Source organism: Buteo buteo, chromosome 23 (assembly GCF_964188355.1).
Source record: "Buteo buteo chromosome 23, bButBut1.hap1.1, whole genome shotgun sequence".
Classification (NCBI taxonomy): Eukaryota; Metazoa; Chordata; class Aves; order Accipitriformes; family Accipitridae; genus Buteo; species Buteo buteo.
The window spans coordinates 5,504,851-5,515,873 of NC_134193.1; the positions used below are offsets into that span (position 1 = coordinate 5,504,851).

General features: G+C 57.5%; 1 protein-coding gene across 1 annotated transcript; it reads right to left on the reverse strand.

Annotated features, from left to right (window-relative positions):
* Nucleotides 1–6,296: 6,296 nt before the first annotated feature.
* Nucleotides 6,297–10,614, reverse strand: PIM1 (Pim-1 proto-oncogene, serine/threonine kinase). The gene is made up of 6 exons (XM_075055188.1): nucleotides 10,303–10,614; nucleotides 10,101–10,207; nucleotides 9,944–9,994; nucleotides 8,835–9,201; nucleotides 7,980–8,156; nucleotides 6,297–7,699 (listed from the first exon to the last, which is right to left on the reverse strand). The coding sequence occupies exons 1-6, from the start codon at nucleotides 10,382–10,384 to the stop codon at nucleotides 7,542–7,544; spliced, it is 942 nt and encodes a 313-aa protein (XP_074911289.1). The 5' UTR covers nucleotides 10,385–10,614; the 3' UTR covers nucleotides 6,297–7,541.
* Between the last annotated feature and the right edge of the window lie 409 nt (nucleotides 10,615–11,023).

Consider the following 11,023-nt stretch of genomic DNA (forward strand, 5'->3'; position numbering starts at 1 on the left):
GGAGCCGGTGGACAGAACCATGCGCGGGGCGGGGGGACACACCGGCTGGTGACAGAGTTCAGCTGAATCCCTGTGGCACCCCGGGGTGGCTCTGCTGGCACCCGGGGCTGTCGTGGTCCCCTCAAGTATTCAAGGCTATTTGGGGCCATTTCCAGACCCCAACCGAGCCCTGGTGCCGGTGTGTTCCCTCATAACGACAACCCAGGGTGGAGGAGGAGCCGCCATTACAGGGCAAGCCGTGAGGCGCAAGTGGTCACCCCCTGAATAAACGGGGATAAACTGAGAAAAAACCCACAGATGTCACAAACCCACAAACTTCCCAGGCAACGTGGGACCCTGACAGCCCCCAAGACGCTGCCATCCCTCTCATGCTCTGAGGAGAAACACTACCACAGAGGGTGGCCGGCAGCCATCGGGCCTCGATGGCGCCAGGTGTGGGCAGAGCGGGACATGGCTGCTGTTACTGGCCTTCCTGGGCTGTGGGGACATGGGGACCTCCCGCTCCTGGGGGGGAAACGTGCGATGGCCCCTGCCTAGTGAATTAGCAGCTGCCTCTCATGGTCAGGCCGCCAGCATGGCCGTGCCCCACATGAGTCAGTTCCTCATGAGGTGCCTCAGTTTCCTCTGTTTGCAAAGGGCAGGGCAATGGCAGGAGGGGACCTGGGTGTCCCTCGGGGTGTCTCAGGCATTGGGGTCATCGGAAAAAGCAATAATTGTCACCCCCAGCTCAGCCTCCTGGCTAGGGTGGACATAGAGGGCTCTCGCCATCCCCTCAGGGTCAGATCCCGGCTTGGCGGGATCATGGCTCCTGCCAAGCACTGGGGGAGAGGATTAGAGAGTCTTTTGGGACCCAGGAGGGTCGGGAGCACTCAAAAAAAAAGGGAACAAAAATTAAAAAGCAGGCACATTTCTGTAAAACCAGCCTGTTGTGGGAGGACAGGGCTGACAGCAGAGGGCGGCACAGGCTCATGGCTGGCACCTCACTGCAGGGCCTGGCCTGGCACCTGGGTGCTTTGCCCTGACCCAACCTGTTACTGCTCTTTCCCTCTCCGTCAGCTGCTCTTGAGGTGCAGGGAAATATTTCGGGGGGTAGACGGAGCCCAAGCCTGTGGCAGCGAGCCCAGGATCTCTGTTAGCTTTCGATTCTGAACGAGAACGAAAGCTGAGAGAGAAGAGTCAGTTCCTTTTCCCATCCTGAAGCTGAAGTGGAGAAGGGAAACTTAAGAACTGGCAAAAATAGAGCATTTTGAGGTATCCAGCTGCAGGGAGATCACTGCCCTCCTAGTCAGGAGGTGCGGTGTTGGATTAGCAAAATTTCCAGAAAGGAGTTGGGGTGGAGGAAATCCAGGAATTCCACCCCATCCAGGGTGGAAACGCCACTTCTTCCACCCAGAGTTAAAAACCTGTGGGCTGCAAGGTGTGACTAACAGGGTTATCGAAAATCACTTCATCCCGTAACATGACTGCAAACTCTGAGAAATGGAAACTATCCCACATTGGAGCGGGAGCCCTTGGTGTCAGTGGGATGCTGAGCACGCCAGAGAGTCTGTCCATCTGTCCTAGAGTCCCTTTCAGCATCCACGCATCCCTTTGGATGACTGCCATCCCCTCTGTCTAGGCAGGGTGGGTTGGCTTTGCTGTTCCCTCTCAGCCCGAGGGATAGATACTCCTTGGAGGAGTTTTCCCTCCCGCTTTTCGATGGCAATTCACACATTTTCTCCTCCTTCATTTATTGGCTTTATCAAAGACTTTGTTTGGAAACACCCTGCTAGAGAGACAGTTAAGTGACCCCTCCACCCTGGCAAGGGAATGTGGCTCATTGTCTCTGCTCTGGCCACATCCTGCTCCTCTCCCCAAAAGGAGAGAAAACCCACCCGGAGGATGGGGGAAAAGGACCAAAATCCAAGTCCTTGGCATCCACGGCTGCGCTTCAATTGCCGTCAGGTCTCTGCTGGCGACAGCGGGAGCCAACCTGGGCCAAATCCAGCCAAATCTATGTGCTTTGGGGGGAATCTACACACACCCATGCACACACACAGAGATGCTACAGCGAGCGATCTACTACGAGTAGTAGCCTGGCACCAAGATTACGGCTGCTGTGGCACATCCGTGCCATGCGGTTGGCAGCGTGGGGGTGGTTTCCGTTGGGGTCGGTACCGACGGCTTACGAGGCCGTGCGCGTGTGCCAGGGGGGCCCAGCCCTGCTCGCCCATTTCGGGGAGAGGGTGGCGGGAAGATGAAGAATTTCGGCAGGGGTTGACCTGAAATGACATTTTGCCGCTTCTGTTTTTCTCACAGCTTTCGCAGTGGGGTGAGATCTCAGTCCCTGCAAACCGCTTGCCCTTCAAATACACACGCGTGCCTGTGTGTCATTTCAGGTTAACTGAAGTGGCTGCTTCAATTTGAAACAGGAGCTGTTGTTTCACTTTTCGGGTTGCTTAACCCCCTCCTAACTGTAATAAACATGGTGATTAAGGACACAGAAATAGTACCCTGGAGGAAGGGGACCAAAAGCCTGGAAAAGGATGAAAGAAACACTCTGATTACCCCTTTTAAAAATATGTTTCTTTAGCTGAAGCTGCTAAATTTGACTCAACTTTACACACTGGAAAGGTTTTGCGGTTGTGTTTTTTTTTTTAACAGTGAATAAAGTGTTTTTTCCTCATAAAAACCCCCACCAACTCTCAGGCCTAGTGATGCAGTTTCGATGTGTCATGGAGGCAGGGTTAGCGCAGATCCCACTCTCAGGAAGTTTGGTGTAAACCCCAAAACAAGACTCTGGTCTCAAGTGGGGCTCCAGGTGCTTGAAACCAGCACCTGGCCCCCCTCACCATTACAGCCCTGGGGTTTTTCTTTAGAGGAGGTCTGGGAAGGGACATGTTTCACCCCAGGTTCATGCTGAGAGGGTGCAGGGCTTTGGTCTCAGCTCCTGGAGGAGTAAATCCCCTGCCCGGGGGATGTGGGGACATTGGGGGTCTGAAGCTGGCAGCACCTCTGCAGCCGGTCCCAGCCCAAGAAGAGATAGGGCAGGGAAAGGCAGGCAAGCCGAAGCTCCACCGCAAAAGATCTCCAGCGAGTTGGGGCAGCGTGCCTCAGTTTCCCCACATGCCCTATGGAGATAATGTTATTGCCACACAGGCCGTCGGCAAAAAGCATTCGGAGACTGACTTCCACAAGGATTCATTACCAAGGAGCTGGAGCTGTGGGACACCTGGTTTGCTGATAATTCACCTTGTCCTAGGGCAGGTGTTTAAAATAGCTCCTGTGACTCACTGTGCCGGGAAGAGCCAAAGGGTTTCAGACGCTGCCTCGGGGGCAGCTGGATGTTTTCCTTGCGACGGGATGTGGGGCGAGATGCCACCTCCAAGTCTCCAGCTCTTTGGGTCCCTGCGGCGAGCCTGGCCCCCGCTTGCTCGCCGGAGTGGCTTTTCTCCTCAGCGCTCATCTGCGTTTTTCCAGCTGTGGCAGACATTTGGCTGTTGCTCATCTCCCATTCCCAGAAGGGGATGTGGAAAATATAAACGTCCCTTTTGCTGTGGTTCCAGGCTCCCTTGGCCAGTCCTTCCTGCAACACCAAGCACCTTAGCTGGGGATGGATGTGTACAGGATGAGTGCTGGCCCTTTTCAAGTCCTTGGTCATCCATGGGACTCCAGTGCTCCCAGAACGGGAGGTCCAACAGCCTGAAATCTCATTCTGGTCCTACTTCATTGGTTTTTTTCCACTTTCTGAATTGCAGGTACTTCCCCTGCTGACGCTGGGGAGCAACAAAAAGTTGTGAAAGGGAGGTGGGAGAGCCATGCTGGCTCCAAATTGCTTCCTATTGGATAACTCCTGCATCTTCATCCTCTCCTATCATACCCGATGGCCCCAAAGGGCAGCGAACATAGAATCATATAACCATAGAATCATTTAGGTTGGAAAAGACCTTCGAGCTCATTGAGTTCAACCATCAACCATGCCCACTAAACCATGTTCTGAAGTGCCTTGTCTACACGCTTTTTGAATACCTTCAGGGACGGTGACTCAACCACTTCCCTGGGCAGCCTATTCTAATGTCTGACAATGCTTTCAGTAAAGAAATTTTTCCTAATATCCAACCTAAACCTCCCTTGCCGCAACTTGAGGCCATTTCCTCTCGTCTCCAGCCACCTGACAGATGAGACCAGCACCCACCTCACTACAACCCCCTTTCAGGTAGTTGTAGAGCAATAAGGCTTCCCCTCAGCCTCCTTTTCTCTAGACTAAACAGCTCCAGTTCCCTCAGCCGCTCCTTGTAAGACTTATGCTCCAGGCCCCTCACCAACTTGGTTGCCCTTCTCTGGATACACTCCAACACATCCCTCCCATCAAGGAGAAACGAAGGGTCAAAAGGCCTTTTCCTTTCCTCCAGCCCCTGTGTGCAGTCCCCATGCCACAATGAGACAGTGATGGGCATCATGGAGGGAAGCAATGGACAGCTGATGCTGCAGCTGCCCATCTTCAGGTCTCCGATCACATCTACCGTGGTCCTTTCCCCATGGCAGAGGACTGGAACACGAATCTGGTGGCTCTCAGCCTTGTGAAGGTATTACTGCACAGGAAGGTTGGTGCCCAGGGGATCAAACATGCACCGATCCTTTTCCAATACCCAAACTTTGGATGCACCCAATAACCTTGGCAGGACAAGATGGTACCCGGGCAGCAGGATCTTGCTGGGGGACATGATGGCACCGTTCCCCTCCTGCAGCACAAGCCCAGTGGGGACAAAATCATCAGCAACAGGCGGAAACGAAGTGACTATCAGCTCCACAGCCCCGTGCCGGACCTGCTCAGCCTTTCTGCGGCGAGTTTTCTAAGAAACACGACAGCAGTTGGCAAGCATTTATGGGAAGGGTGGGCCGAGCTCAGCCTGCAGCCGGGGCAGCTGTGATAGTGTTTCGGTGGTGCCGGCGGGGGGGGCACGATGGCTGCCTGAGGGGCTTGGGCTCCTCGCGGTAGCAGGCAGCGTGGCAGAGAGGTTTGCTTTCGTGCAAGAGCAGTTTCCCGGATGGTCCGGGGAAAAAGCGAGAGAGGAGGTTAAATACAAACCACATCTCAAAATAGGCCTAAACTTTGAAGGCGTTTGGAGCTGTGCTTCCTGCTTCTAGCAGCCTCGAGGAGGAGATGAAAGATGCAGCTGAGTTTTAAAAAAAAAAAAAGGCATTAAAAAAAAAAAGGCAAAACAAACCGAGTTAACACTTTCTGCTGCAGGCAAAGGCACAGCAGTGACACAGCACACCAGGTCACCCCGCAAGGCTGGAATGTGGCTCCAGGACCCCCCATTCCCTCAGATAGCAGCCCCATGGCTTGGAGAGTGGTACTGCCAAGCCTGGGGTAAGCCAGGGAAAGGAACCGCTCCCTGGGCATGGGGGTTTTAAGCGAGAAAGCCCTGGGGCAAGTCAAGGAAAGGATGGTTTTGTTGTGTCAGATCTGGCCGGGGGACTTGCAAAGTAACCTGCAGAAAGGGAAATGTGCCCCTTCCTTGGAGCACACAGCCCTGTGTGCACACAGCAGCAGGTGCTCCACGAGGTCAAGTAGGAGCAGAGCTTCAAAATTTAGCATGTTAACTTAATTAAAAAAAAAACAATCCCAAGCAAAAAAAAGAAAAAAAAACACAAACCAACACCCCTGAAGCCAAAGCGCTGCAGAGCTGGGAAGTGGGGTTTGACAGTTTGGAGGGTAAAAGCTTGAGCGAAGCGTTACCGCTGCTGACTGATAGTGACCGACTTCTCGTAATCCGAAGATCAACTTCCTCTCACTCCGCGTTCGCCGCAGCCGAGCTGGAGGTGGGGACAGCCCGCTGGCGGCTTTCTTCACCCACCGGCACCCGGCATGCAACACCCGCTCCACGCCAACAGAGCCGGAGCAACAGGATCTGCCTTACCAAAATTTAATTTGGCTGACAACATCCGGTGTTTTGTAAGGTTGCTTTGATGTTTGTTTACTCGCCATCCCCAGCACATGCTCCACACCAGCCTGCGGATGAATGGAAACGAAAAGGGCTCCACACCCCTTTGATCTCTCCCAGGAGACCTGCCAGGAGCAGTCGGTGCTGGAAACACCCCGCAGAGGGATGGATCCAGCCGTCCCCGTGGTGCTTTCGGCTGGCTGGTCCTGGTTAATGCTGCTCGGCAAGCCTTGGGGTGGGATCTTTGGAGTTAGCCTTGGCTAGAGACAAGCCGGCAGTCCCCACGGTAGCCATGGTGTGGTCACCAGTATCCCGCGTGCTCGCAGCATCCTTCATCCCGCCCCGCAATAAAGGGATGTCTCCATCACATCAAGTGGTTTGTTTTTATTTAAAACCGCATAAAAAAAATAAGATTTCTGAATTCCCCTGTACAATATTAACTATTAACAAAAAACCCGCCGGCTACACACTTGGTTACATGTAAAGACTCGACAGCGCGGACAGCCCGGGCCGGCTCCCCCCTCCCCAGCCCCAAACAAGACACCCGTGGAGAAAACCAAAACTCATCTGCAAACTGAGATCTGCACGTGGCAAGGAAACAACAGCAACCAGAACTATGTACACAGACAGCTGGGGAGCAGGCAGCCGCTCCGCACCTCCACCAGACATCCAACAGAAACACTATGGGCCCGGGGATGGACACAGGACAGACATGGAAGGAAGACCCGAATGGAAAACCGGGGGATCAGCAGCTGTAGAAGCAAGGCGTGGGTTGGAAACCCACATGAATTATAAATAAATAAATAAGTTATCCTACCGGCTAGAACTCTTTCTTTAAAAAACAACAACAAATTCATGAAAATAAATTAAAAACAAAAACTGGAAAAAAGAAAAAAGGTAAAATGTTAACACTATTAACAACTGTACATCAAACTTTGCTCCTATATAACTTTGTACACATTTACAGCTCTGTTGGTTTGCATTGTTTGTGCATTCATGAGGGCACAGGGAAGCAAAGAACACCAGAAAATCCACGCGAAACGAAGGCACAGGAGGCAAGGCATCGCCCGTTTGGCTCCCAAGTGTCTTCTGACCTGTTTTCTTTTTGAAAAGGGAAAAGGAACTATATACCCAGGCAAGTCTTGGAAAAGCAGCAGTGTAGGAAAATTCAAGTATTTCCTCCAGCATGGCCCAGATAGCAACTGAAGGCACTCGAGTACGGTGACAGCGGAGAAGAGACAGCCATTTGGCCGCAGTACCTGCCCTCCACCCCAATCAGCCTTCCCCCATTGAAGCTTTTCTCGCAATAAGGTCTCCGATCCTCTCGCGGTCCCGAATTCAGCAGGTCAGGAAGACACTTGGAAGCTTCCAAAACCAGAACCAAAACAAACAAAAAATTTACTGGCAAAACTTCAAATGAGGCAGGGTCATTCAGATGGAGTCCAGGACAGCTGGGTTGGATGGTGGCCACCAGCGCTTGGAAGACCAGGTCTCCATCCCAGCTCCAGGACAAGATGTGCGTGTTCCCATCTGATGATCCCTGCTCAGTGCTACGGTCACGAGGAAGAAGTCTGGTCTTCTTTGCTTCTTATGGCCAGGAGAGGCGTGGAGCTGTTACTTGCCAGGCTCCTGGATCAAACTGTGCAGGTGGATCTCTGCTGTCTCCTGAGGCAGGTGAATGCCTTGCAGCCAAGGGTGGTTGAAAATGTCTTCCAAAGATGGCCTGTCTGAGGGGCGCATGGACAAACACCACCTGATGAGATGCTGGCACTCTGGGGAGAGAAACCAGAAACTGCCGGTCAGTCGGAGAAGGCTCTTGTCCACCTGGTACCACTGTCCACAGTGCCCAGGCCATGCTGGGTGTGCTCAGAGCTGCACCCAAACCTCCCAATTTATTATCCATTTTGGAGGACAGCAGGATGGCAGGATCACCTCCTCCAGCTAACCATGGGAGATCAACCTTCTCCACAGCTGTAAGAGCGGGATGCTCATGTGCCTGGTGCCATCTCCCAAAACTCGTTATCCCCCACCACCACAAAGTCCAGTACCCACCTAGAGAGACCCGCCGTCGGAAGAAGAGCTGGCCCTGGATGATGTCCTCATCCTGCTCGAAGGGGACATCGCCGCAGACCATGTCGTAGAGCAGCACACCCAGGGACCAGATTGTCGCCGAACGGCCATGGTAGCGATGGTACCGGATCCACTCCGGTGGGCTGTACACCCGTGTTCCTACAGGATACCCGTGGAGCTCGTCAGGCAGATGCTGCCTGCTCCCAGATCCTCGTCCAAGCATCCCCGGGGATGCGGGGGCTGCACCGGTGGCGGGGGGGACAACATGGTGTGACCCGCCGCCCCCTCGCCAACACGTGACTCTTGTTTACAAACTTTGGGTTGTAAAAAAAAGCCGCCGGTGCCGGAAGAGGGCAGCACGGGCCCAGGGAAGGCCCAACCGTTACATGCAAAAAAAAGAAAAAATCCACGGGTGGGGAAAAACCACGCCTTTCCCCCCCTCCGCCTTGGCCAAAAAAAAAAAAAAAAAAAAAAAAAAAAAAAAAAAAGCCAAGGCAAACAAGGGGAGCAGAGCAGCCCAAGCCCTTCCGCGCCTGCAAACCAAACCAGCCGGCGCACGGGCTTTGCAACCCCCCCTCTGCTACCCCCACGGGTGTTTGTTTTTGTCGAGCTGGCTCCCCCCGCCCCAGCCCCGGGCAGGGTGGGTGGCGGAGACTGTCGGCAGGGCCGGGAGCCGGCTCCCGTTTCACAACATCCGCCCTGCGCCAAAAAGCAACTTGGCAGCCGGCTGAATAATTAATTCCTCCCCTCCCCGCAAAGGGGGGAACCTCCAGTGCCTGGCCAGGCTGGGCCATACAATGCCCGGTACCGGGAGCATCCCCCCGGGTGTGGGCTCACCGTCAAATTCGGTGTAGACTGTGTCCTTGAGGAAGGTGCCGGAGCCGAAGTCGATGAGCTTGAGCTCACCGGTGGCGAGGTCGACGATGATGTTCTCGTCCTTGATGTCGCGGTGCAGGACGCCGCAGTTGTTGCAGTGCCGCACGGCCTCCAGCACCTGGCGGAAAAGCCCCCTCGCCAGCTCCTCTGACAGGGACCCCCGTTCCGTGATGAAGTCGAAGAGGTCCTGTGATGCCTCCGGACGCTCCAGCACCAGCACGAAGCTGTCGGGCAGCTCGAACCAGTCGAGGAGGTGGATGACGCCGTGGAAGCCGGAGCCCACCTTGTTCAGCAGCACAATCTCCAGTGGCACACGGGTGCCGCTGGGCTGCGGGGGGACCATGATGCTGTCAGTGGGGCTGATGCTGTGCCGGAGGTCCAGTAACCCCTGCCTGGGAAGCTCTGGTACCCCCCTGCTCGGCCCCACTGGTGCCTGGGAATCCCCCCTGCTTGGGATGCTCCAGTGCCCCCCGGCCTGGCCCTACCGATGCCTGGGCATCCCCCCTGCCCAGGGGATGGCTCCGGTGCCCCCCTGCTCCTGCTCAGCTCCACGGGTGCCCAGGCATCCCCCCTGCCCAAGGGATGCTCCGGTGCCCCACCCGCCTGGCCTACTGATGCCTGGGCATCCCCCCTGCCCAGGGGATACTCCAGTGCCCCCCTGCCTGGCCCCACCAGTGCCTGGACATCCCCCCAGCCCAGGGGATGCTCCGGTGCCCCCCTGCCTGGCCCCACCGGTGCCTGGGCATCCCCCCAGCCCAGGGGATGCTCCGGTGCCCCCCCTGCTCGGCCCCACGGGTGCCTGGACATCCCCCCAGCCCAGGGGATGCTCCGGTGCCCCCCCTGCTCGGCCCCACGGGTGCCTGGACATCCCCCCAGCCCAGGGGATGCTCCGGTGCCCCCCCTGCTCGGCCCCACCGGTGCCCGAGCATCCCCCCCAGCCCGGGATGCTCCGCGTCCCGCGGTGACCCCAGGCCCGCTCCCCCCGCGGTGTCCCGGTTTCCACCCTCCCGGGCCTCGGCTTATCCCCACCCGTGATGCCCCGGTTTCTCCCGGTGGCCCCGGTCACTCACCAGCTCACCCCACTCGGAGATGCGTTCCCGAGCCACGTGCTTGATGGCCACCTGCAAGCCAAGGGGAGCGGCGGGCTGAGCACGCCGCCCGCCCCGCCGCCTCCCCCTCCTCCTCCTCCTCCTCCTCCTCCGCCCCGCCGCCGTCCCCGCCACTTACCGGGGTGCTGTCGGAGAGGCGGATACCCGAGTAAACCGAACCGAACCCGCCGCTCCCCAGCAGCGGGCCCACCTGGTAGAGCTTCTCCAGCGGCTCCTTCTCCTTCCCTGCGGGCGAGAGCCGGCCGTCAGCGCTCCGCCCGGCGCCCCAACGGTCCCCCAACGGAACCGCGCCGAGCAAAACCGGGCCGGATCTCGCTCACCTGGCTGTAGTTTGGCGGCGTGCAGCTCCCCACCGGTCCCGGAACGTAGATGGGCCAACGAGTTAATTTTCGAGAGCAGCATCCCGGCCCCCTCGCCCGATTTCGGGGCCGGTCCCGGCTCCTCCCGAACCGGACCGGCCACCGCTGGCTCGGTTCCGGCGGTCGGGCTGCCGAGCGGCGGAGGTCGGGCGGGGGAGCCCGGAGAGGAGGAGGAAGGGAAGGAGGCGGTAGCTTGACGGCAACGGGGCGGGGAGGGAGCGGCCGCGGCGCGGCTGCTCCGCGAACTGCCGGGCTCCCGTGTGGCGCGGCGGCCCCCAGCCGGCCCCGGGAGTAGCGGGGGCCGGGGGCGGGCCGCGGCCAGCCAGAGGGAGGAGCCGCCACGCCAGGCCCAACCACGCCGGCCCGCCCAACGGCGCCACAGCCAATAGGGGGAGAGCCGCGCCGAGGAGAGACGGCGGCTGGTCACGACGTGGCGGGAAGGAAAAGGCGCCAAAGGCGGGCGGGGGGCGGGGGGCTCCGTCTTGGAGGGGTTTGGGGGGGGCGAGGAGGAAAAGCGAGAGCGGGTGGCGGAGAACCGCTGCTGCCGTCCGCCGGCGCGGCCGTTCGCGTCCCCGTTCTCAACGGGAATGCCACCGCGTCCCCCGGTTGCCACGGCTTTGACAGAACGCGCCGTTGTTCGCTAAGCGCGCGCAAGCCGGGGCCGGGGGCGGGGGGGGGGGGA

Bases quoted from the DNA above. Each gene is read 5' to 3' on its own strand.
- PIM1 (XM_075055188.1), bottom strand. From the start codon at position 10,384: ATGCTGCTCTCGAAAATTAACTCGTTGGCCCATCTACGTTCCGGGACC. The intron at 10,208-10,302 runs GTGAGCGAGATC...TCTCGCCCGCAG, and splicing joins CGCCGCCAAACTACAGCCAG to GGAAGGAGAAGGAGCCGCTG. The intron at 7,700-7,979 runs GTGGGTACTGGA...TTCTCTCCCCAG, and splicing joins CCGACGGCGGGTCTCTCTAG to AGTGCCAGCATCTCATCAGG.